The following is a 27,870-nucleotide window of genomic DNA, read 5'->3' as shown; positions in this document are numbered from 1 at the left end:
CATAACTTTTTAATGAAATTCAAAAACAACACTTTTCTTTTTGACAAAAATGATAAGATCATAAATATTTTTCCATAAGCTCGATTATGGACACAAGCCAGAGGGATGTGGGTGCATATCCTACCTGTACCAGGAGATCGTGGGCTCAGGAGAGCCAGAAGCCCTGCAGGATAATGTCATCTCTTCTCCTCTCTCTGCTGTGGCATTAAAGGATTTCTGAGACATCGTGATGGCAGGAGGCACTGACAGAGAGATGAACATAGATTAAATAGATTTGAAAAATATTTCATCAACACCACTGGGACTTTTGTAACACTGCTTTTTTATTAACGGTAAGCTTTAAAACTTGATAGTTCAACTCTGTACTTACGTCCATAGGACTGATCTGGTTGCATAATAAAATGACTTTAAAATCACTGAGCTGCCTTCTAATGTACAATAATTAGATAATTCACTGTAATGCTATTTTACTATTTTTAATCTATCAAACTAGACTAAACAAGAAACTAGACGTTTTAGCAAAATATGTTCACTTTTATGAAATATTTCTCACAAAAAGACAGACAATACCACCCTGACTTCCATCAATACTGAGATCTACTTAGAGCAGAAATAGACTTCCTATTTGGGTTCTCATCAGTATGTGTAATTCTATAAGCAATCATTTACTGCTTCAAGACAGGGCTTTCAAATTAGGTGTCAAACCATAATGTTCTTTCTGATTAACTGCACTTAATTTCTTCAAACACTATAGAACATTTTATGAAGAGAAACCGCTCAAGCCACACTGAGTATGAAATAGATTTTCAAGAACAATTTAATTTTAAAATTAGGCTTCCCCAATTTCCTAACTAATTACACTGCAAAAACTGTATCTGCCGCACACTTCGGACATGTTGAAACTGTTCCTGAAATGCACTGTTTGCAATAAACAAATCAATAACATCCATAACAGAAGCCAAATTTCAAAGTACAGCATAAATTTTGATTTAATGCACACTTTTATGATTTTCAATTAAATAGGACAAAATGGTATTTCTAAAATTAATTATATTAATAGATGTATTTTTTTACATATTCAAAACAACATGACCAGACAGGGATTGAGGAGTGTGACTATAATTAAATATCTCTACAGTAACATTCAGGTCAGGACTGAAGCGACGTTATCACCGTTGACCATGGGGATAGGAACTGATCTGTATGTTAGTAATTAAGCACAATAAATCAAGCTTCTGCCTTTATGAATTTAGACACAAAGGGCCTTATCTGACATGCTGTCTCTAAAGTAACATAATAATTACTAATATTACAAGATGGACTTTTGTTTCGACTATTAACATGGCATTTTAAGTATACTGAAATTTGACTTTCTGTATCCTGTTTTCTTTTATAATTATGGAAAATAACATTTTAATCAAAATGTATTACTTTTCTTTTGCAAATGTAGTTGCAAGAATGCTACGACTATTTTTTATTACAGCAATAAAGATTTTTAATCCAATATAGAATAATAATGAAAATGAATTCTTTAATAAAAATTCTCCCTCTAGTAAAGTTTTTGTGTAAAGAGAAACATTTCCAAATGGAGCACCGCTGGCTCGAGTCCTTGTCCTATTACTGACCTAAACAAGTTATTTTTTCTTTATTGTAATTTTCTTTTCTACAAAGTGAACTCAGTATGCTAGAGGATCTCTAAGACTTGCCAAAAATCCTTATGTTTTATGATACAGTGGCTCAATGAAATATGTATTCATATTTAAAGTATAGATTAGCAGAACAATATTAATATTGCATATTTAATACTTTGTAGAGCAATTCCAGAACTATTCTGAAGAATAATAGCATCAAAATCTGCAGAGGTGTTCTCTAGTTCAGATGGCAAGATGTTCAGAGCATTCGTTAGCTAGAGTTTTAGACTGTAGAGCATTTTTATTACCTCATTGCTTCTAATTAGCTTTTGAGTTGGATTAAATAGTTTTAAAAGGGATCTCAATTATATTTCATCCAGATTTCTTTTCTGTCTTAAGACCTGCATCTATTCTAACTTTTTAAAAATACTTATTTTCATATTTGATTGTATCTGAAACATCCAGTTTTAATAACTCTACAAAGATTTATATTCTGCATATGTTAAGTAGTTGATGCTTTCTGGTAAGTTTCTGCTTTCATTCTTTTTTTTTAAGAAGGGAAAGCTCTTCCCTGAGCTAACATCTGTTGTTATTCTTCCTGCTTGTTTCTTTTCCCCCTCCCCAAAGCCCCAGTGCATGGCTGTGTATCCTGATTGTAAATCCTTCTAGTTCTATTGAGCCACCACCACAGCATGGCAACCGGCAGATGGGTGGTGTTGTTCCATGACCAGGAAATGAACCTGGGCCGCTGAAGCAGTGAGAGCACTGAACTTTAATCACTAGGCCATTGGAGCTGGCTCTCTGTTTTCATTCTTTAGCTTTAAGAAACACGAGGGTGTGTGGAAAATAACTGTACAACTCTCACTTACATGGAGGCTTTGGTCCACCTTCACATTATAATTTCCTCACTGGCATATTAGGTACAAAAGATACCACTAATTTGACAGCTTAATTCCCTTTCATCAGCAATGGGATCCAGCATTCCACATGTCTTCTGTGTCTCACAGTCTTCCTCCACTCCCTTCCCCGCAAAGATTTCTCAAAGATGAAGAATATGGTACTAACCACAGAATACTCATGTGGTTCAGATTAAGCAGCACCAATAACCCTCCAACTTTATTCAGGATAAGGATGATAAACCCCCCTCTACCATTGTCAGGAAAGCTACTCTTCTGGAATTCATTGATTATTCAGATCTGGTCTAAATATATATCATCAAATAAATTCACATGTAGATCCTTTATCCGGGAGAGGACTGCTAAACTTAAGATGCACAGTCCTGTCTTGTTTATCTTTCCTTGTTTTTACTTTTATGGCTGTGTGATCCTTACAAATTAACACAAAGGTGGATTTGGGGAAGACGGCAGAGTAGAAAGCACCAGGCATCTGTCTCTCCACCTAGACAACAGGTACACTGGCGGAATCTGTCTGATGCAACGATCTCAGATCTCTGGAGCCTACTGAAGGCTTGCAGCTTCCAGAGGAAGGTATGAAAGGTAAGTTGCAAACAAGGTCTCAAAGAGCTCTGAACATCCATGTCCATAGTAGCATTATTCACAATATCTAAAAAGTGGAAGCAACCCATATGTCCTTCGATAAATGAAGAAATAAGCAAAAGGTGGTGTATGCATAAAATGGAATATTATTCAGCCTGAAAAAGAAAGGAAATTCTGACATATGCTACAACTTGGATGAACCTTGAGGAACACAATGCTAACTGAAATAAACCAGTTACAAAAAGACAAATAATTCTACGATTCCACTTATTACATAGTTAGAGTAGTCAAAATTATAGAAACAGAAAGTGAATGGTGACTGCTAAGGGCTGAGGGGAGAGGGGAATAAGCAGTTACTGTTAAATGAGTATAGAGTTTCCATTTTGCAAGATGAGAAGAGTTATGGAGTTATGGCTGGTGGTGAATGTTGCACAACATTATGACTGTATTTAATATCACCTAGCTGAACACTTAAAATTAAGATGGTAAATTGTTTCTTACGTGTATTATACCACAATAAAAATTCAAAAAAAAGAAAGTCACATAAACTATCTGAGTCCTTGGCCAAGAGAATAATGGCCAGGTTAACACTAAAGCACCTTTTAGTTTTATATTGTTATTCTGAGTGTATACGAAAAATAATTTTGTTTCTTTCCATGACTTCATTAACACATGGTTCTCTCCATTGCATATAAACACTGAACAGAGAAAGAATGTAACAATTGGTAAACCACATTTCTAAACTGTTTCATGTAGAAAACTGCAATTTTTTCAGTTTAATTGTAAGATTCCTCCTTCATAAAGAAGCGAGTATCTTCATTTTGCAACTTACCTCCAGCAAGTTTTCTATACTTAACTGCTTATAACATTATGTAGTAAAAAATGATTGGTATTTTAATATTATGTAGACTCTTCCTATGCAATGAGATACTTAAATTATGTACAAGGCATTCTCATCATGATTTTGATCATTTGTTACTTTTCAGGGGTCATATTAGGTATCAATGATGTACTTGTGCATTGTGTTTTTCTCTAGTTTTTTCCATTGTTTGTTTTGCTCTTCACTATTTCCTTCTAGGCTATTATATCATCTAACACTTCTCAATTTTCATTAATATTGGTTTTGGTTACTGGCAATAATCCTTCATTTCACATTTACGATGATCAATTTAAGTGCTATTTAATAAGAATAAATTTTTTTGGAACTCAAAACACAAAATTCAACAAATACAAAATATCAAATGATTGAAATAAATAAAAGTTAATTAATTGCATATTTCACTTTGAAAGAAAATCTAGCTGTAGGTTAAAGTAAACCAAATGCACAGTCAGTTCTTTTCAAATAAACATAGTTCATCATTTCCAGTCTTGAGTGTCAGCATACTTAATATTCCTGTCTTGCTACAGAAGTTAATCAATATATTTTTATGTACTTGACTGAGAACCGGTAACTTCTTGGCAAGCATCTTCCACACACTTCTTCCTAATTTGTGAATACAGTAAAGTAGGAGCATAATTACAATTATTTGTTAAGCGCTGTGTTTTAAATCAAACTTGTCTGAAAAAACAGTAAGAGTTTTATCTGATACCATCATTGCAAGATAGTGAGGATCAAATTGGCCCATTATGTTGCTTTAAAAAAAAATTCAAGAGAAAAGTTTTCACTGGCATCTCAAATTCCATTCTTAGTGAATCCTAATATGAAAGATGTCAGATATTTAAGCAAATAAATATCCCCTTCGGTGGACAAGAAGCATAAAAGCAAGGAGAAAATGTAAATTGAAGCTTTGTTGCTTTATCATCATTATGCTTTTCAGTATTTTCCAAGTTTTTGCCAAATAAATCTGATTTTTATATTCTGTTAAATTGACTTTTTAAAACAGATCATATTCACAGGTTGAAAAATAAAATGAAATAAGAAGATAGATACATAATTCTTGTCCTTACCTTTTCTCATTAACCACTTTATTAATTACTTGTATTTCTCTAGGCAAATACATTTTTATATTTCCTTTTTCCTTTTACAAAATATACCCTTTTCTGTACCATTCTTCTTTTCTCAAATTAACAATACATGTAAAGGATATATTCATGTTACTATGTAGAGAAATTCCTTACTCCTGTTCAACTGGCACAGTCCTGTACTCTGTGGATAAACTATTGGGTATGTATTAAGTCAACTGTGGATGTCCAAATATTTATCTATTGTAATCATTATCTACTACAATCAATTTCAAATTGCTCTCAGTGGTCATTATGCAATTTTCTAATCCAACTATGGATTATATTTATAATCAGAAACATACATGAACAAAAAAAACAATAAAATTGAAGTAAATAATCTTCATATAATTTCCTAGAGCTAATTCATAGCTAAATATTTATAATCATTCCAACTCAAATATGAAATACTTATTAAAGAAAAGCCAAGTGAAAAATTACAGTTGGAAGTATGGAAAACACTACTTTGACTTCCTTTTTGTTTCCATAGTAAGAGGTGATAATTAAATGAAAGATCAAAGTTAATATAGAATATTCTTCAGTTCAGAAAAAATGTCTGAAATTTTTAGATATCTTGAGTGATAATTTCACCATTAAGCATGGACATTTTTATGCTTTTTCAGAGTACATTCTATGATTAACAATTTTCTATAGCAGAGGTCTTCCACGTGTGTTTCAAGGGCCCCAGAGATCCCCGACACCCCTTCAGGGGTCTATGAAGCCTTCCCTTTCCAACCACATATCTGTGAGGATGGATTTTCTCAGATTCAAAAATACATCACAAAAGATTGAATGAGAATCTGCCTGTCTTCTGTGAAGGCACATTAGAGAAACTTACAAAAACGTATATAAAGAAGAAGCCACTCTTTCACTCTGTTTTCAAAATGTAGTTATTTTTCATAAATATGATACTTAGATTAGCATTCTTATTATTTTTGACAAATTAGTAAATTAACATTTTAAAGTTTAAATGAATTAACCAAATATTTTCAAAACTTCTCTGTTTCAACATCTAATATGATCTATATAAGTAGGTATGACCCACATAAACCAAACTTTGGGGGATCCTCAATAACTTTACAAGTGTAAAAAGTTCCTAAAGCAAAAAGTTTTGCGATCACCTTGGGTACAAAATGAGGTAGAACACAATTTGGTACCAGAATTAGCATTTAAAGAGAAGTCTAACAAAACTGCCCCTAAAATGATAATTTTAAATAAAAGCCATACCATATGTTTAAAAGTAATCTAAATGTATGGGTTTCAGAACACATTCCAGGAGAGTTAGTATTGATCTCATTTGAGGAATTCTGGAGGAATGAATCTGTTGGGAATGTGGTGAGCTGGAGGTTTCAGGATGGATGGAGGAAAGACTTGACAACAAGGTGGCAGCAGTACAGAGCAGGCATGATTGGGATGGTGCGTGGGTTGCACAAGAGGCTGATCTTCATGCAGGAGACCTTTCAGAGACAGTGTGCAAGGGGCCACCATCCAGAAGGGGAGGAGTGCCAAGGAACTCCTGGGAGAGAGGGCGATTGGAGCGGGGGGCTTATGTGTCTGGATGATGTCACTCAGAAACACAGCACGGCCTCTCGCAGTTGGAGAACTCCAAAGGAGCAGTGGCTTGGGGTCTTGCAAGGACCCAGAGTTTGTTTTATCTATGGCTGGCAGAAGGTGGGTGCAGTTTTGCAGGGTATGCAAAGCAGGCTCATTCCAAATGGTTAAAAATAAGCTTATTTGGGCTATACGTATTTTTTATTTTTATTATTGTAGTAACATAGGTTTATAACGCTATATAAATTTCAAGTGTATGTCATTATATTTTGATTTCTGTGTAGAATACATCATGTTCACCATCCAAAGACTAGTTACAATCCATCACCATACGCATGTGCCTAATAACCCCTTTTGCCATCCTCCCTCCCCTCTTTCCCTCTGGTAACCACTACTCCAATCTCTGTCTCTACATGATTATTGTTGTTTTCACAATACCATGATCACGGGCTATATTTAAAACAATTGGATGTGTAAAATTTTGAACCTGGCATGAGTGAGGTTTTGAGATAATGGTTCCAGCCTGCTGGGAAGAAGAAAACATAAGGACCAACATACAGAGGCCCTTCTTTGGCTCATTTACGCAACAGGAATGCAGGCGAACTTGGATGATGATGGAGATATTGTGGAGAAAGGGTAATCTTGGTATTAAAAACTGATCAGTTTACTATAATATCTGAATGGATATCAGAACAAATCATCAAATGATCATATAGCTCATAATTTGGGGGAAGCTATTATTACATGATTTTTAAAAGCACAAATTTTGTAGGACCAACATAATTTCCATCTGTGATAGATTCCCAGAAAGAAAGAAGAGTTGCAGCCTCTTTTCCTTTTTTCCCTATAGGTCCTTTAATTTTGCCCTATTAGCTATGTTAGATATGTATGTTCTTAAATACACCACTGTCAGAAGTCAATAATTAGCCTAAGCTTATTCTAAAACATGAGCCAAATGTTTAGTCCAGCTGGAGTGATAAATGGAGTATCAATCAGAAGTGAACTGCTGTAAATCATTTCAGTTAATATCTTTATTAATTCCTTCAAATTAAAAAAAGGAAAAAAACCTTGATCATATACATGTCAATAAGTTTAAAAATAATATTGCAAAGTTCCAGTTCTACGTAAATTGGAGCAACCATACTGCATCCTGTCTCTGTCACTTAATTTGTCTGTAGCACTTGGACAGAATGTCTGGATAATCTGTTTGAGGACTCAGAAATGTAAATAATAGCAGACGTATTGCTATTAGAAAAATATCAGAATTCGAAATGCTACAAGAAAATCTATGAGACAATCATTTTTTTCCTTCAGAACCCTTTGGCTTGAACTGAAATCACCCCAAAACCCGGAAGTGGGTTAACATAATACTCTCAAGGACCATCCATGTTGCTGTAAGTGGCAAGATTCCATCTTTTCCTCTGGCTGAGTAGTATTCCATTGTGTGTATACATATATATCATATCTTCTTTATCCATCCAATAAGTCAGATGGAGAAAGACAACAACCATATGATTTCACTCATATGTGAAAGATAAACAGACAAAAAGACAAACACAGATATAGGGAACAGATTTGTGGTTACTGAGGGAAGTGAGGTGGGAGGAGGGTGAAAGCGGTAAAAAGGCACATGTGTATGATGAGGAATGGCAACTAGACTTTTGGCAGTGAACACGATGCAGTCTACACAGAAGTTGAAATACTGACATACGTCTGAAACTTATATAATCTTATAAACCAATGTGACCTCAAAAAAAAAAAAAAAAGGAAATGGAAATCAACCTGGCCTGAGAGGTCCAGAGAATCTCTCCAGTTCAGGCTCAGGTGAAACCGGTGAATAGTTAGCCACTAATGATTAGGTAGCTAGTGACTAAAGTTTTACTAAAGTTTTTAGTTGTAGCTCTTAGTTGTTTGCCCACCCAATGTTAGCTGTGCTGCTTAGGCAATATATTATCTGACTCCCACTAGGTTCCTATAGATAACACCTCCCCGGCACCTGGGTCACCATGGTAATGGATGTTTGAGTTTTCTTCAGAAATTCGGAGTCGACCCTCATCCAGTTCAGGCCAGTCAAGACCACTAACCCACCAGCTGGGCCTGTGCAGGTGACCAATAAGTGAACTTTTTGACATCAAGAGGCTGAAAACTCCACCCACAGATCATGTTAACACCACCGTTTTGTGAACATGTGTCCCATGAAGAGACAGGGAGTCTGACTATGCTTGCGCAGATCATCAATCACTTTACCTTTCCTCACCTCCAATCATCTATCCCCATAAGTCAGATCACCTTGTCCCCCTACCCCATAAATATCCGTAAGTCTCCATTTTTGGGGAGGTGACTTGAGACTCATTCTCCCACCTCCTTGCTTGGCTGCCTTGTAAGATTAAAACCCTTTCTCTGTTGCACCCTCGTTATTTCAGTGATTGACTTTCTGTGCGATGGGCAAAATGAACATGGTTTGTAACACAGGGAGCAGGACAGAGATCTCCTGGCAGTGACAGTGGCAGCAGGCAGGGGCCTACAAGGCCCCAGTCTCTGAGAGAGGGGATTCTTCCTCTTCAGTTACAAGAGTTGTTGTCCCAAGAGGACAAAGCAAACTCCCATTGGTTTCCACCTTCTCTTTCCTCTGGCTCGTTGGTCCTGAATGAGGGCACATTTGTGGCAATGAGGGGATAAATAAAACCCCAGATTTCTGGCCAGAGGACTGAAAACTAGAGATGCAAGACATAGAAAAGTATGGGAGAGATCGTAGAATTGGAAGGCTTGGAAAAGCAACCACATCAAGTTATTTATGAAATCTTGAGCTCAGCCCTGAGCTGTGTATGTGTGGATCTGATCTTAAACACTACCAAGACTTTTAGAACCGAACTAAGAGACAGACCACCACACAGATCCTGGAATTGCCATTGGTACAGAGGCAAGACTGATCTGAAAAACACTGCAAAGATTTTGAAAATGGGACTGATTTTGAACCCACAAACCACAAAAGGCTGGTCACAATATGTGGCTTGAATTTAAACAAATTGATTGCCTGTGAAAATATAAATATCAACATTCCCCATAAGACTGAAATAAAACCCAGAGTCCCATAATATAATATTCAAATTTGTGGATATAGTGTAAAAATATTTGGGCTATGAAGAACTAGGAAAATCTCCTGTTAATGGGAAATGTCAATGACATGTTGACACATGTTGTATTATCTAAAGACTGTTTCAAAACAACTATTTAAAACATTTTCCAAAGAGCAAGGGGTGAACCATGCTAAAATAAATGAAAATACGGACAATCTCTAACAAAACACACAATGCATTAAAATAAATGAATGAATATTAGAAGTAAATTTACAATAACAAAAATATTCATCAATGTGCTGAATGGATATGACAGGGAAAAGAGTTTCTGAACTTGAAGAATGACCATAGAAATTATCTAATCTTTAAAACAGAAGAAAAATAGTAAAGAAAAAAAAATGAACAGAGCTTCAAGAACCCATAAAATAATATCAAATGTCAACAAATCTAAGAAGGAAAGAAGAAAGAGCATCATATAAAAATGTATACACATATATATATATTTGCATATGTATATGTATCTACAGAAGCAACATCTGAAAACTTCTCAAATTGGTAAAAGACATAGAACTATAGATTCAAAACCAGCTGTCTTCTTGAACCCTAAAGAAAATAAACCCAAAGAAGTTCATGTTTAAACACATCATGATCATACCGTTAAAAACTAAAGATACACAAACACAAAAGATATGTTACTTATAGGAAAACAAAAATTCAAATACTTGTGAGTTTCTTATCAGAAACCATGGAAGTCAAAAGGAGGAGAAACAGTATTTTTAAAGACTCAAAAAGACAGATCTGTCAAAATATCTTTCAGAAATGAAGGTAAAGACATTATCATTCTCAGAAAAGTGACAATTAATAAAATTTCTGCCAGAAGACCTCATCTAAAAGAATTGCTAAAGAAGCCTCTTCAGACAAAAAAGACAAATTCAGATGAAATAGAAATTATATCAGAGGAAAGATCAAGTGCAGGGAGGAAGAAAGAGCAAGAGAAATGGTAGATGTCTGGGTAAATACAATAGTCTATTCTCCTCTTATGTTCTTTCAAATATATTTCATGATTAAAAAAAAGCAAAACATAACATTGTCTATGGAGTTTTCAGTGGATGCAGGCATAATATAGAAGACAATGAAGACAAAGACGAGAGGGGATGAGGATCTAAACAGTGTTACATTTTCTACATGCTGATTAAAATGATAAAATATTGGTTCTAAATTAAAAAGGCACAGTAGAAACACAGATCGTAATCACAACAACCACCAGAAAAAAATAGATACAACCAGAAACATGAAAGATATGATAGAATACTAAGTAATGTTCACATAATCCAGAAGAAGGCAGGGAAGGGGAAATAGAAGAATAGAAAGCCAAAAGAACAAACTGAAATCAGAACAAAAATTGCAGATCTAAATTAGCTATAAATGGTCTAATCTCAAGAATACAAAGATATCTACTGTCAGAATGGATAAAAGTAAACAGGGATTTCACTACAGATTCCACATACAGTAAGGATATAAAAAAAGGAATAACATACACAATTTTATGCATACAAATTCAACAATGTTGAAGAGATGAACCACTTCCTTGAAAACCACAAATAACCGAAACTCACTCAAGATGAAACAGACAACTCAAATAGTCCTGTAATTATTAAAGGAATATAATATGTGGTTAAAAGCCTTCCGAAAAGGAAATCTCTAGAATCAGATGGTTAATCTGGTGAACTTTACCAAATATTTAGAGAAATAATATCATTTCTACACAATTCTTTTAAAAAAATGAGTGAACGTTTCTTGACTCATTTTATGAGGCCAGTATTATCATGACAATTTAATGAATAAAAGATATTACAGGAAAAGAAAACTACAAACCAATATCCTTCATTTAAATAAGTACAAATATATTCAATGAAATTTTAGAAAATCAATCCAGCAAAAAAAAAAAATTTATATATGAAATACACCACCAAGTGGGGTTTTTTTCTGTGAATGTAAAACTGGCACAATGCTGAAAAAAACCAGTGAATATAATCCACCTTATTAAAAGTCTAAAGGAAAAAAAATCATTCAGTAATGTGAATTGATGCTGAAAAGGCATTTGACAAATTCAATATCCATTTTAGATAAAAACTCTTAGCAAACTATGAATGGAAGGAGACTTCCTTTTCCTAGTAAAAGATACCTTGCTCAAAATTTCCAGTTAACATGTGCCATTCATGGACAATAATGAATACTTTATTTCTAACATTGACAACAAGTAAGGAAGTTTGCATTCAACACTCATATTTAATATCATACTAGGAGGCCAAGACAATACTAAGCGAGAAATAAGAAGAAAAATCATATAATTGGAAATGAAGAAATAGCTTTGTTCAAATTTGCAGATATACTGTTGTCTTCATTGAAAATCCAAGAATCTACAAAAAAGTCACCGTAACTAATAAATGCCCACAACATAGTCACAGGATATAAGGAAAACACACAAAATAATCGTATTTCTACATAGATACTTGCAATGAAAAACTGAAACCAAAATTTAAAAAAAAATACACAATAGCTCCAAAAACATAATACTTAGGTACCAATCAAACAGAATTCATATATGGCATCTGATGCTGAAAACTATAAAAAGCTGATTACAGAAGTAAAAGAAATACCTTAATAAATGGAGAGACATACTCTGTTCATATATTTGTGATTCAAGATAGAAAAAGTTTGTCAAATTTTCCAAAATTGATATCAAGCCTTTATAGAATTCTAATTAAAATCTCAGCAGCATATTATTTTTCAGTCAGACTGATTCTAAAGTTTATTTGGAAGGCAAAGAGACTAGAGTTTCCAAAACTTTTTTGTAAAAGGAGAACAAAGCCGTAGAAATCCTACTAGCAGATTTTAAAACACATGTAAAGCCACAGTAATCAGGGTAGTGTGATAATGGTGCAGGGATAGACACAAAGATCAGTGGAATAGTCTACCTTCAACATCTCCAACAAGTCTACAGTTGACCTATATGGTATGGAAAGATTGAATATTTCCCCCCCAAATCAGAGTCAAGGCGAGGATGGTCACTTGCATCACTTCTATTCAATGCTGTATGGAGGTTCTAGCCAGCACAATAAAGCAGAGGGGGAAAAGGCATCTAGATGGGAAAGGAAGAAGCAAAAGTGTCTTTATTCACAGGTGATGATGAGTTTTGCAGAGAATCCTATGGAACTGAACAACATGTGCTACTATATCTAATAATTGAATTTAGTAATGTGTTAGAATACAACATAAATATACAAAAATTGTGTGCATAGTCACAAAACATAGAAATTAAAATAAAAAATAATGTGGTTTACAATAGCATCAAAACAGGAAATATTCAAGGATAAATGTGAAAAACAATATGCTAGAGCTGTATGTAAAACTCTTCAGCACACTACTGAGAAAATTAAAGACCTAAATATATAGAGAGATATATCATGTTCATGGAACAGAAGGATCAATATTGTCAAAAAGACAATTTGCCCCAAAGTGGTCTAGCTTCAACATAATTCTAATCAAAATTAGGGCTGTGTGAGTGTGCATACACGCATTGGTATTCGTGAAAACTGTAGGTTGACTCTAAAATTAATATGGAAATGAACAGAACATGGAATAATCTATTTTGAAACTACTTTGAAAAAGGACAAAATTGAAAATTTACAAAATATTATTCCAACTTATCATAAAGCTATAGCAAAGGAGAGAGTTTCGAATTTATGCAGAAAAATAGATCAATGGAACAGAACAGAATCCCTAAGACACATACATTATAATTTATTTTGAATCATGGAAAGGCAAATCAGTTAATCAAGTATAGTCTTTTCAACCACTGATTTTGAAAAGCGAGACATTTACATGCAAAAAAAAAATTGACCCACATATCACACCCTATGCTGAAATTAAATCAAAATTTCTCATGGATATAAATGTAAAGCCAAAAGTTATAAAACTTCTAGAAGAAAACATTTGGGGAATCTTACTGTGTTTAAATTAGACAATTGTTTCCTAGATTTTACACAATAAGCACAATTCATTAAAAAAAAGAAAATTAGACCCTATCAAAATAACTTTGGCTGCCTAAAAGCCAATGTTAAGAAAATGATGGGGCCGGCCCAGTGGCGCAGCGGTTAAGTGCGCGCATTCTGCTTCTCAGTGGCCCAGGGTTCGTGAGTTCGGATTCCTGGCACGGACATGACACCATTTGGCAAAAGCCATGCTGTGGTGGGCATCCCACATATAAAGTAGAGGAAGATGGGCATGGATGTTAGCTCAGGGCCAGTCTTCCTCAGCAAAAAGAGGAGGATTGGCAGTAGTGAGCTCAGGGCTAAACTTCCTCAAAAAAAAAAAGATCTGACCATGTGATGTTTGGGTGAGGATGTGGAGCGACTGGAACACTCATACACTGCTCCTAGGAATGTAAAATAGTACAACCACTTTGCAAAATAATTTAGCAGTTTTTTTTTTAAGTTAAACATATACCTGCTATATGATCCAGCCATACCTCTCACAGGCATTTACCCAAGAGAAATAAAAGCAGATGTCCATACAAAGTCTATACACAAATTTTTATAGCAGCTTTATTTGTAAGTCAAACACTTGAAACATCCCAAATTGTCATTTGGGTCAATGGATAAGCAAATGGGGAAATATTCCTAATATTGAATATTAATAAGCAATAAAAAGGTATGGAGTCTTACTGCATGGGACAATGCGGATGAATCTCAAAATAACTTTGCTGAGTGAAAGAAGTCACTCAAAAGTGAATATATACTTCATGATTACTTTTATATAAATTCTGGGAACTTTTGTGCATAATGAATACATTAATATACTTACTATCTTAATTGTGGTGATTGTTTCAGAGATTTTATATATATATATATTTTACATTATACATATATATCATTTTAAATATGTAGTCTATTGTATATCACATTCAACTCAATAAATCTGTTAAAATACACGCAAAATAACTGGAATTGGTTTAGTAGATTGGTAACAAAAGGGGAAAATATTCTCAAGGTAATAAAATAATTTGGATTATTTAACATAAAGAGAAAAAAGTTAATTAGTAATAATTATCAAATAAAATATCTTCTGTGATTGGGGTAATGACATTTTTGTACAAAATAATTAAAAGCTAAAGAAATCATCCCAAAAGTTATTGACTGTCTTCTATATGCAAAACTCTAATATAGTCCTTGAAGCTCTAAAGTATAAACTTTGTTCTTGAAGCATTAATGCTCTGGTGTGTGAGATAATTTCACACGTCAGCGGATAATTTCAAGTCAGTGTGAACGTTCCACTGACAGATTCTAGAGATGGAGTTGGAGTATAGCTCAGCTGGAAAAGTGCTACAATACCTCTCGGGATACTCGGATGTCTGTTATCTGACTTTCAGCCTTGATAAAGACTTCTGAGGTTATGATAAACCAGTTAGCTCCACTAGCTATCCCCGAAGTCATTTTCTGCACTGCTAGTTTGCATCTGCACTAACCAATTTGTGAAGCCTACTCTGATTACTTAAAGGCTCCCACGGAGAGCCTTTTCGAGATTTCTCACTCAGATCTTGGTGGTTCAAGCTGAAGATATAGCACCCTCCTTTGTCTGTGAATAGGGCCCTTGGGAATCCTGAACACGGGATTTTTCTCTCAGCCTGATGCTTGCCTGCATTCTTTTCCTCTTGCTGCACCATATACTTTCCTTTAAAATAAAAATACATGAGCATAATTTGTGGAATCTGCGAGTCCTTTCAAATACCTGAACCTGGGAAAATTTTATAGAGATCTACCCAGTGCTGTGAGATCTCATGCAGGGAAAGCACGTAATAAGGCAGATGAAATTAAGAAAACCTTGCTAGAAATAATGCTTGAACTGTCAAAGTACAAATGGAAATCAGCCTGGCTGGAAAAAAAGAGAGAGAGAGAGAGAAAACCATATTTTAGACAGAGATTGCACACTCTTTTATCCTAGTAAAACTAAATGTACCTGCATAAGGGGAAAACCATATTGTGCTCAAAAATATAATCTACTACAGGGAACTGGTTTTACACAAGATTGGGTGTCTATTTAATTTGTATCTAACTTAAATTGAATTCTCTCTGCTTCTTAACTATTTTCTCTGTTAAAAATACGCATGCTCTGGATATCTATACTTTTATTAAAAGCCACAGGATATGATGCAAACAAAAAAAAATGAAGGCAAGACATACTGTCATAAGTAACTTGCAGTGTGAATAAAATACCAGCATTGATTCCTACGTTATCCTTGGGTGCAGTACATTTTGAAGAACAAAACTCATGAATGTCTCTCCAAAGTAATTTAGACATTACTTGTGCTGAATGTCATTCATGTCCACAATGTCAGATGGCACCTTGATGGTACCTTTTACTTTACTGATTGATTCTACAAAATGTTAAAAATTCACATTATTGCATTATTATGGCACTGTGTGGCCCTCTATAGGTTTCCTGGGTTTTTTTTGTTGTTGTTACAAATTATGGGATTCCCTTCTGTGCTTATCAACCAAATATTAGAGAGAAAATACAAAGACCCCACCCTAAGTGACCAGTGGGAGACAGCCATCCCAGAGATAGGTGAGTTCAGAGTAGGGATCTGATTCAAACCATGAGAAACTTCGGCTTTCTCTTTAATCAGGGATTAAAAAGAGCATGTTGTAAAAGGAATAAATGCTTGTCTACAACCTTTCAAATAGGATTTTATGCCACTTTACTGTACTCAGGAAATTCTGGGCAAAAGAGAGACACTGATTGAAGAAAAGGTAAGACCGGCCAGCCCAGTGGCGCAGCAGTTGAGCTCATGCACTCCACTTTGGCGGCCTGGGGTTCACCCGTTTGGATCCCACATGGACATGGAACTACACACCTCTTATCAAGCCATGCTGTGGCAGGTGTTCTACATATAAAGTAGAGGAAGATGGGCACGGATGTTAGCTCAGGGTCAGTCTTCCTCAGCAAAAAGAGGAGGATTGGTGGCAGATGTTAGCTCAGGGCTAATCTTCCAAAAAGGAAAGAAAAGAAAAGGGAAGAAACTATATTAACTATTCACAGCAATTATTTATGTTGAGGAGAAAGGCAAAGAAAGATGTGCCTGTATCTTTGTAGGTGATCCATCTATCCATCTCTCTAACTCTCTCTCTCTAATTTTCTATTATCTGAAAATTCCTGTAATAATGGTTAGATAGGAGAAAGAAGAAAAAAACCATAATTTTTTTCTTTTCTTCTATTCCCAGACGCCTAATCCTTGAATTTAATGAGATCATTAGGAGAAAAACATATAATAAAATTAGAAAATATTCTTTTTTTGACAAATGCTTATTTATTGAACCTTTGGTGAATTATATATTGTATATTGTTGCTATAAATTATAAATTCTCTCATAATTTGCAGTCATTAAACCAACTTAACATATATCTCTACATGGTTGCTTCAATTATATTATTGATATACAAGAGGCTAGTTCACTTTTATAGTTTGATATATGCTTTATATTATATAGCTTTATAAAATTTAAAGAGAAAAAATCTGACTTTTCATTTTTTTATAAAAAGAAAATTATTTTTTTCCTCATTTTTTTAACTTTAAGAAATAGCTAGAGATATAAAAGCTCTGCCTGAGGGTCACTACAGAAACAAAGTACACTGTAGTTTCAGATACCTATGTGCACAAATATCTCTGGCCATTGTCATCACTGCGGATATTAATGTTCAAAGGAAGACTAAAGACACAATTGCTCTTAACTTATACTACTACGTGTTTTTCATTCACTCTCCATTGTTCCTGCCTCCATTATCCCAAGTTCAAACCTGCAGGGAGAGGATCATTCTTCCAAAATCTACAATAGATTCTGAAAATAATGAATCATTATACTGTAAAAGAACATTTTATAAAAATAACTCTCTATTGGCTATATTTTAAATTTAAAAGTTATTTCCAGGTCTTTATCTATGTGAACATTTTCTGAGTAGTTCTGGAGAGCATTCTATTTAACTAAAGGCGACAAACCTGAGGGTGGGAGAATGGGCCTGGGTTAGAGTAGGAGAAATGATTTTGACCCTCTTTTAAAGAACGTACCCAAGATTTGTGTATGAGTATGTTTGTGTGTGTGTGTGTGTGTGTGTGTGTGTGTAGTATAATTATCTAATAAAAAGAGTCCAGGAATTTACAAAAAAAGATGGCCAGCCAATTCAGCAAATATATGATAATAATAATACAAGATATAATCATAAAAGGAAGGCCACCACTGGGCGGTTAGTGAAAAGAAAGGTTTTAGGCATGCTGGAAAGCTTAACTTAAGATCCAGTAAAGAGCAGGTATAAACACATAAGACAGTGGGAAAATGTTTGAGAAATATCAAGAATATCTTAATGTTTGCTAGATGAGAGAAGCCAGGTAATTGAAAATAGAATATCTAAGTCATGTGACAAGATTTCTCTCAAATTATGGACCAGACCTACCTATGAATACATCCAAATCCTCAACCATTTTTGACTTATTTCCTCCTTACTCAGCAAAAAAGATAGCCTCCTTATGTTCAAGGCAAATCTTCCTTACAAATTTCCTAAAACTCCAACCACTTCCTCTAGTCCTTAAATCAACTTGGTAATGTTTCCCATTTAAAAGGTGATTCCAACAAGCTGAGGTAATAGGTATTGCAACTTTAATATCTTTCTTCTTCAATGAATGTACACGCACATTTATTCTTCCAGTCACTGCACACTGAATTTTACCCACGCTACTCAAGTGATATTGTTCCCCCTAATGTTTCTTGTAACCTTGTGCTTACCAAATTCAGCAGATATATTTCAGCTTGCACCTCATTGGTCACTTCTGCTTGCATTTACTACACTGGAAGCCTAGAATCCACACTAGAAGTATAGAAATTACCCTTGATTGCTCTCACCTCTGTGGCACATGTGTAAACAGAGGCTTTGCTTCAAATACTCCCTGATTATACACTTTACTCTTCCTTTCCTTGCCTTTTAGCACAGGCCCTAATTATCTCTCCCTCGAACTCATTTTCTCTTTCTGCCTCCATCCATCTGTCAACTCCTTTGCTCTCTAGGCTCCCTGCTCCTCAGTGGCAACTCATTTAGGTCTCACAGAAGAAAGTCCATAGTCCTCCATGAACCAGCCCTACCTGCATTCCAGCTACATCTCCACCTAACCCTAAATCAGCTGACTAACACCACCATCACTCCCTCCCCAAAATATTACATTCCAGTAACAGTCATATTATTGGATCTTTGTTGACATTCTCCACTCTTTTTGCTTTTGCAGATGCTGTTCTACCTGTCTGAAATGTATTTCCCCTCTCTCTATTATACAAAATAACACATTTTCATCAATAGATTTATCCCAACCACTAAGCTAGTCTCCTCCTGAGCTACATTAGGTACCCCTTCTTATTATAAAGTAGGCTGTGAATATCTATAAAACTTTCATTTATTATATACTTTTGTATCCAGCTGCCCTATAAACAATAAGGGACTTTAGCAAAGTTGCTTATTTTAAGTTACTGAGATAAAACTATAACTGCCTCGAGGGAAATGATGCTCCTCTTGACCTGTTAGTATTCTGAGCATAACACAGCATGAAAGATATAGGTGAGCCAGTACTTCATCTATACCTGTTGAATAAATATATGAATGCAATATTAGATAATATTGAAACTACAGTAAAAAGTCTTCAGTTGAATTCCCAATATTTTGATAAAGTGATGAATGATTCATAAGAAATGATCATGGTCAGGGGAAAGTGGGATTATAGGATGTTTGAGGCACGCTCAGGGAAGTAATTTCAGAGGTACCTCTAGGTCAGACAATGTTTAAATTGCTTGTTTAGGAAAAAGCCACTGGCATTGCATTTGTCTGCTTTTTGCCATAACACATGACTCTAAAATGTCATGGCTCAAAAAAATGGGCTTTATTTCTTATTCATGGTATGTGTCTGCACCTGCAGATCAGCTGTGACTGTGTTCCACATGTCCTCATCAAGGTGCCCGCAGTGAAGGAGAAGTCCCTATTTGGGTCATGCTAGTTTCATGGCAGAAGGAGAGAGTAAGGAGGAAATGTGATTCTTTTAAAGCTTGATTTCAGCCATAGTGGATATTATGTTCACTTAAATACCATTGGCCAGAGCAAGCCAGATCATCAATTGGATGGAGATGCACAATTCTCCCACTGGAAGCATCACATTCACATGGCTATGTTCATCTCCTCTTAAACAGAGGAGAGATAAATGTTTGTGGTGTGGGGGATCAGAATTGTCTCTTTGGCTTGATTATTTTTAAGAACAAAAGACTCTGAAAGAAACTTTGACCTCCCCCACAACTGCGTAAAAGAATTTAAAACAGAAGGGCCAGTTCCAAGAGGGAGCTAATACCATAAGATAACTGTAATGTAATGAAAAATGTGTCTCTCCGGTCACATTGTCTGTAGTTGGCCCATTTACATTTCCATCTCCATGGAAATTGCCTTCCACCCTCTTGAAGTCCCAAATCACTACCCCCAACACCCTCCTTTGTGTTTAGCTGAAGACCATATTTAAGATGAGAGCCTTTGCCATTTTGGTGAGTTACTCAGTTTAGCTGGGTGTCTCCCATTTCTACATGTTAGAAAGCTTTGTTTAATTTTCTCCTGTTATTCTGTTTCATGTGACTTTAATTCATAGCCTGGCCACCAGGACTCAGTGGGTAGAGGAAATGTTCTTCCTCTCCTACGGTGGAAAACTACAAAGGCATTGAGAAATATGGGAAGAAAGTCATTGAGGGAGTTAAGAAAAATATCCTTATCATTTAGCATTGCTGATACTACAGAAGAAACTAGCAAGGATATCTTTCAACTAACTGTTGAAAAAACAGAGTATTCATGGGAAGAAAGGAAACGTAAGGGAAAAGTTTGTAAAGAGCAAACAAAGGGAGAAAGAGCAGAGCTTCTTCTGGAACCAGGATTTGGCAAGGATGCAGTGAATGTGGAGAAGCAGTTGCGTGGAGTATACAATTGGGACTTCAGTATACTTTGAGGGGGAAGGAGACGAATGAAAGGGGTCCAGGATGAAGCCCAAATCATTAAGGATAAAATTCGTAGCAATTAAGAGAGAGAGCTCACAATATCAGGGGGTACTGGGTTTTGGAGAAAAAGGTGAGTCAAGTTCTGCAAGTGAAGAAAGATAAAATAATGTAGATATAGTTATCACTTTTATTTTATTATTTTTTGCAGCCTCAAACTTTTCACTGAAACATCTTTAAGAGGTTTTATAAGAGAGAAATAATACGGGGATACCTTTAAGGAGAGCTCGGAATTTAAAAGGAGCCAGTAAGCAGGGAAACAGTCAACATGACTGGAGCAGAATGATTTTTCTGGATGTAGTAAAAGCAGAATGGGAGAGAAAGCACCAATGTCTGGAGGCATTAGTTAATGCATTCCCTTCACAGAGTCCAGCTGCATCATCCAGAAGGGACTCAATCAATGGTTGAGTTTGTGAACACTGTTATTTTGAAGAAAAGAGGTACCAAGACTTCTAAGGTATGATAGTTTGTGACCTTACAGGGAAAATGTAACTAATTAGAACTGGAGATAAAGCATTGTCAAGGCAAAGGAGGTCAGATTAGGATGTGAGGTTGATTCTGTTAGAGGAAAGTGGGATGCGGAAAAAGGAGGATTTGTATTGGGGAGGGCTGGGGTGAGGCAGGCAGAACAGGACATTACCTACACGATTGATCTGAGTGGTACAAAAGAATACATTCCAGTGTTTATCTCTTTGTGAAGCCTGAAATAATAAGTGTAGACATACAGAGCTAAATATTCCAGTTTGAACGCAGACCATGATGGACTTGAAGATTCCAACTTCATTAGACCCAAATAATCCTTCCTTCAAAATAAATGTAATCATTAATACACAAACATTCACAGATAATCTAGTATGGTAAGAGACTAGTTATTAATTAATGTTAACTAATTAACTAATAATTTGTAGTTAACAAATAAAAGTCACCAAAAGGAAGCTACTTCCTCATAGACTATAATAAATGTAACAAAGTAGAAATAATAGCAGAATGGATAATAAAGGGTTAATATGCTATGTCTGCCAGATGATTAATCAATAATCATTAACTAAGTAATTAATTATTAATTAATCAACTAATTAATTTTTAGTTATTAATGTCCATTAAAACTTGAAAGGGTAACCATATGGATTTAATTATTAAATTTGAGAAAACCTGTAAATACTGTCACATAGATTAGTTTAAGCAATAAGTAAATCATGTAACTTAAAGGTAAAATGTAATTAGTATACTTTGTTATGTTTCATTTGGCATTCTTTCAATAACTACAAAGTTAGCAAAAGGCAACTACTTCCTCATAGATGATGATAAATGTATGAAAGTAGAAATTACAAGAGTAGAATTGATAATAAACAGTTAACATGGTATGTCTGCCAGATGACAGTTCCTTTGGAATATGAAACTCAAGATGTTTTGGTGTAAAAACATGTACATAATTTTATATATACGCACATATATGACATATAATAGTAAAGATTTATATATGCTTCTTATAAACTTAGCACTTTATAAAGAATTCATGCATTAGCAAATATTGTAATCTTCATTTTCATAAGAGAATACTGACCACAAGGACTTGCCATGACAAAATATGCTTATATATGCTACCTTGAATTCTTTTGGAAATAAAGCATGGCAGCCAGTTAAGTCAACAATTAACAAACTCAATAGCTACTCTAAGTTAGCTCTGTTTATTATATATAATAAAGAGAGAAAGCAATTAAAGATGCTTATGTAGATACACAACTCCATATTTAAGCCTATCCATTATCCTCTGAAATCTTCCTCTTATGTTGAAGTTCGAAACTACTACTGTGACACTCTTCATGAATACCAGACTCTGCATTCCTAAAAAAGGCTCTGAAACGCTGAGATCTGAAAGATCTCCTTTGAAGGTCTGGTGCTTTGGTCTCCCCCATAAGCATGTGAAATTTCACCCAGCCTGCCTCGTTTCCATGTCCATACCACCTGGTCTATTCCATTTTATCACCCACAAATCCCAATTAATTATAGACAGAGATAAAGAGAGAAAAAATAACTGTAATTTAATATTCTCCTTCTCTTTTTAGCATGATATTTCTGGTTAAACTACTTTCACTTTAGAAAAGAAAAAAACGAGTAACTCTTGTAGAGATATATGATATTCCTAGTGGTTTCCAGTCTCCTCAAAAATTTGGAGAGATAGCCTGTGAGGGGAGGTGGGTGGATGTTGAGGAGATACTGATTTATTTTTCCTTGTCCTTGCACTAATTCATACGAAACTCATGGCTAACTCTTTAAATTCAAATTTTGTCTTTCCTAAAAAAAGCAAATTACATTCTGGTTATAGAATCCTGTGATACAGTAATTGATAACTTGTTATTTTAAAGCAGAGAAAAATGAAAAACATTTGTGTAGTGTTGCTACTAGTATTTCCACATGACAAGCATAGGGTACTCATGGCTAAAGGGTCAGGGAAGGAGGGCTGGATCATAAAAGGCTTCCAATGCCATGAAAAGTGGTTGTCATTTTATCTTGTAGGTAATGGGAAACAAAAGTTGTAAGGGTGAAAGATTTGGTGGCAAGGAACATGGAATTGTGATTGAGAGCAGTGAAAACAAGTGGTAGCAACTGAAAAGAAAAAAAACAGAAAAGCTGAAACTGGCTCAACACAAGGTTGACATAAGGAAAGCCATATTGTAGAAAAGAGACCGTGTGATAACTGTGAATGACCTCTGACTAACTAACCCAGCTGGATTTGCACCCTCCAGGAGATCCACCTGTTCTGTGGATTTTATGCCTCCCGCTAGTGCATATACCTCCAGCTGCCATAAGATGATAACTTCATTCTTTTGAGTTCCTTAGGAATATGATGACCCCCAAACAGAGAGTCTATGCTGATAGCCATCATCAAGGACAACTGAAAGATCTGGTGTGGCAACTCCCAGCCTGTGACACCAGAATGTCAACATTCCTAACCCCTCCCCTATAACCCACTGGCCTATATAAGAGCTTCAAGTTTCTGTGCCCCCTTACAATGGTTCTTTTGGACATTTGTCAGCCATCTTACCTCTTGCTAGCAAGATGTAATAAAATGCCCTTTCTCTGCCACCATCTTGCCTCTTGACGATTGGCTTTTGTATCACGGGGAGCAGATCGTGCTCCTTGTGCAGTAATGAAGGCAGCACTCTTTTTGTTTTTGCTTTGCCTTAAAGACTGAAAGATTGGCACCTGAGCTAACACCTATTGCCGATCTACTTTTTTCTTTTTCTTCTTCTCCCCAAAGCTCCCCAGTACATAGTTGCATCTTCTAGTTGTGCTATGTGGGATGCTGCCACAGCATGGGTTGATGAGTGGTGCCATCTTCCTGCCCAGGATTCAAACCTGTGAAACCCTGGATTGCCAAAGCAGAGTGCATGGACTTAACCACTGGGCTCGGGGCCGGCCCCCCCAAGCAGCACTCTTATGGAAGGCATGATGATAGAGAAAAGAGTACATTTGAAAGATGTTGAGAAAATATAATGGGCACATGTGATATTGTGATTTATAATAAGAAACATATATTCGGTCCTAGTCCCTGTTTCTGGCACAGAGCTCCTAAAAGCTTTGGAATTTCACAAGTGATAAGAGTAAAAAGGTGGCTTTTGTTATGTAAATGAGGTGATTTTTTGAATGCCCTTAGATAACCTAAAGATGGGGCTGGTTGCCAGGGGAACCAACATGACTGGAGGGATGGAATGCTCAGTACCCTTCCCCCAATCCAGGGAGGGGAGAAGGGTGAGGGGTTGGAGGCTGAATCAATTGCCCTTGGCCAATGATTTAAGCAATCATGCCTTTGGAATGAAGCCTTCATTAAAACCCGAAAGGAGGAGGTTAGGGAGCTTCTGGGTTGGTGAACTTGTGGAGATGGGAGGAGAGTATAGAGCTGGAGAGAACCTGAAAGCTCCCCATATCTTGGCCTATGCATCTCTTCCATCTGGCTGTTTTGAAATTATATCCTTTTATTATAAACCAGTAATCTAGTAAGTAAAATGTTTCTCTGAGTTCTGTGAGCTGCTGTAGCAAATTAAATGAACCTGAAAAGGGGACTCTGGGAACCTCTGATATATAGCCAGTGATCAGAAGCACAGGTGACAACCTAGGCTTGCAAGTGTGTTCTGAAATAGGGGGACGACTGTGGTTTCTGATGCTATTGCCAGTTAATAAAACCAGAATTGAGTTGAATCCTAGGTGACCCAGCTGGGTCCTCAGCATTGCTTGTTGGTGTGGGGAACCACCCCCACCCCCAAACATACACACTGGAACTGGTGATCAGAACACCAAATGAGCCCATCTTGATAACACATTAGATTACCAAAATGGAGACAACTAAGATAACATTCATATATCTTCAGGCCTCAGAGACTGTCACTTTAACACAAGCAGGAAACATAGCAGGAGAAGCCAAGTTTGGAGGAAGACACGTCATGATGCCAGAAACTTCATTATTAATGTCCCTTAATATTGGAGAGGGTAATCTTATGGATTCAATTATTGAATTTAAGAAAATCTGGAAACTGTCAAACAGATTAGTTTAAGCAACACGTAATTCTTGCAATTTAAAAGTAGAATCTAATATGATACTTAACTATATTTCATTTGGCATTCTTTCAACAACTACAGAGTCAGCAGAAGGCAAGGGCTCCTTCAAAGACTCTTTGAGAAACAGGCTGACAATGTTAAATAAGTCATGGATCCTACCCTTGAGGCTAAAATACAATGTAACAGATGCTGTCATAGAGATGGGGAGGTTTCCTCCAGGCGTGGAAGAGGTTTATTAGGGAAGTGAGTGCTGAGTTTACGTGGTTGCCCTTTTAATAAACATATTGCTGAAATGAAACAAAATATGTACAAATAATTCCCTGCTTACCATTGACAATGACGATGATATCACGGAAGTCAATTTCTCCCCTAGCCTCCACTCTTCCTTCACACCTGTATATACCTTCATCGCTTTTATTGATGCTGAGAATCTGCAGATTATTGTTGGCTAACATAGCAAACCGATCTGAAAAGGAAGCAAAGGGGAGGAAACGATATCAGTAATAGAAGGCAGAGTCCGGTGTGTTCTAAATTGCTAAGTGTTAAAATATGGCACTAGTCTGACACTATCAAACTTTTCATCAACAAACAAATTCAAATTTGAAAGTAAAATGTAATTTCACGACTTCAATTTTTCCACTCCATACTGCCTTGCTACACCTTTTTTCTAAAATACATTCAAGACTTTATTTCCACATAAAATGGTTAGGCTATTATTTTCCCCTTGGTACTTTGAATGCAGAAATGATACACAAAAGAACAATGCAGAGAGATTAGATATTGCAGACACGAAAACATTTTGACTGCAAATAAGCAGCAACTTGGGTATGGAAAACAGTTAGAAAATAGATTGAATATCCTTCCCCACACTATAATTAAACTAATAATTTTGCATACCCTCAGGAAGCAGCTAAATTATATAAAAATATTCAAGTCACATAGAGGATATATGAAATGGTCATATCTTGAATGTATTTGAGGATTTTTTTTTTCTAAATGCAAGATAATCCATTTTAGGAATGAATAGATTAGACTTCATTACTTTTATTTCAAGATTCCATTTTATGTGTGAGTGTGTGCACATGCATACATAGAAAAATAAGCTTTTATAGAGCAGGCATTAGATATTGCGTAAAATGATCTGTCTAGACTAAGCAGTGGCACAGCCTGACAGTATTTTCCATAATGTCTGGCCTTAGAGTTTTTTGGTTTTTTGGGTTTTTTTGGCAAAGAAGATTGTCCCTGAGCTAACATCTGCACCAATCTTCCTCTATTTTGTATGTGGGATGCCATCACAGCATGGCTAGATGAGTGGTGTGTAGGTCCACGCCCAGGATGCAAACCTGTGAACCCCAGGCCACCAAAGCGGAGTGTGCAAACCTAACCACTATGCCACTGGGCTAGCCCTAGCCTTAGTTTTTAATCATCACAATTTTGTTGCAGTGTTAAGACATTTTCTCTTCTTATCAACTAAAGAATGTTCTGACTTCTAGTCTTATTTTGAAACATGTTGTAAAGGCAATACCCTAAATTTCATTAATTAACGCATCCATGGATATCATGGAACATCATCTATTTGCCACGTACTATATTTGAGATACTTTGGTGAATAAGAGACATATCTTTGACTCCCTTGGGCCTTTTGGTAAAGTATGAATGCCATTATTTTAAGGTGCCCACCTCTGGGATATTCATCATTATACCATTAAAGGTTACTTTTTGGACCTGTTCCATTGTGTGCTGTCCTTGCCCCTTTCTGCTGGCTTGATAGAAGGTTATGGCAGACATGGAAGTCACATGAGAAAAAGGTAGAGCTTCCCTCAGCCTGGATCACTGAATGGATGTGAAGGGTAGAATCCTGCCTCTATCCCTGCTGCCAATTGGACTTTGCATGGGTGAGAAATAAACTGCTATGATATTAGGCAGGTTGGGGTTCAATTCAGATTGAGATTCATTTGCCATAGCAAGGGGAGAAGTTTGGGCTAGAAATTCAAATAGGGGAATGATCAGCCTACAGGAGGTCATTAAAACAAGTAAGCAAGAGAAAAGTTAATAGAGTGGTAACATGCAGATTTAGAGGCTCCCTCAGAGAGAAAATATTGGTTATAAAGCTACAGACACATGATTTTCAGCCCAGGAGGTATAAACTTTCCCATAATGTTTATTTCTTCCATAGCTTGACCTTGAGAAGAGAGACAAAAATGTTTATATGGATGCTTTCCCCTGGTAAATTTTCTCACCAAAGATTGGAGAGAAATAAAAGCAATCTGCAAGAAATTTTAAAGTATAATTCACAAGAAGTCGGAGTAACTTAGAACTCCTAAAACCTAAAAATTCATAATGTTTCAAAGTCAATTAAAAGATTCTCTATTCAAATGTGTGGTTGGAAATCAGAATGAGAAGCAATTAGAAAGAAAAAAGTTCAAATTTAGAGAGTG

General features: G+C 35.8%; 1 protein-coding gene across 1 annotated transcript in view; it reads right to left on the bottom strand.

Annotated features, from left to right (window-relative positions):
- The window catches only part of NCAM2 (neural cell adhesion molecule 2), a 480,413-nt gene that overhangs the window by 174,637 nt on the left and 277,906 nt on the right, over window positions 1–27,870 (bottom strand). Inside the window, exons 7-8 of the mRNA XM_046648333.1 lie at window positions 25,761–25,898; window positions 125–242 (exon numbers count right to left, since the gene is read on the bottom strand). Coding sequence (XP_046504289.1) covers window positions 125–242; window positions 25,761–25,898 — 256 coding nt within the window. The remainder of the gene's footprint in view (window positions 1–124; window positions 243–25,760; window positions 25,899–27,870) is intronic.

This window comes from Equus quagga, chromosome 21, assembly GCF_021613505.1.
Source record: "Equus quagga isolate Etosha38 chromosome 21, UCLA_HA_Equagga_1.0, whole genome shotgun sequence".
Classification (NCBI taxonomy): domain Eukaryota; kingdom Metazoa; phylum Chordata; class Mammalia; order Perissodactyla; family Equidae; genus Equus; species Equus quagga.
The sequence above is the reverse complement of the archived record's forward strand: the minus strand, read 5'-3'. Positions and strand labels throughout refer to the sequence as shown.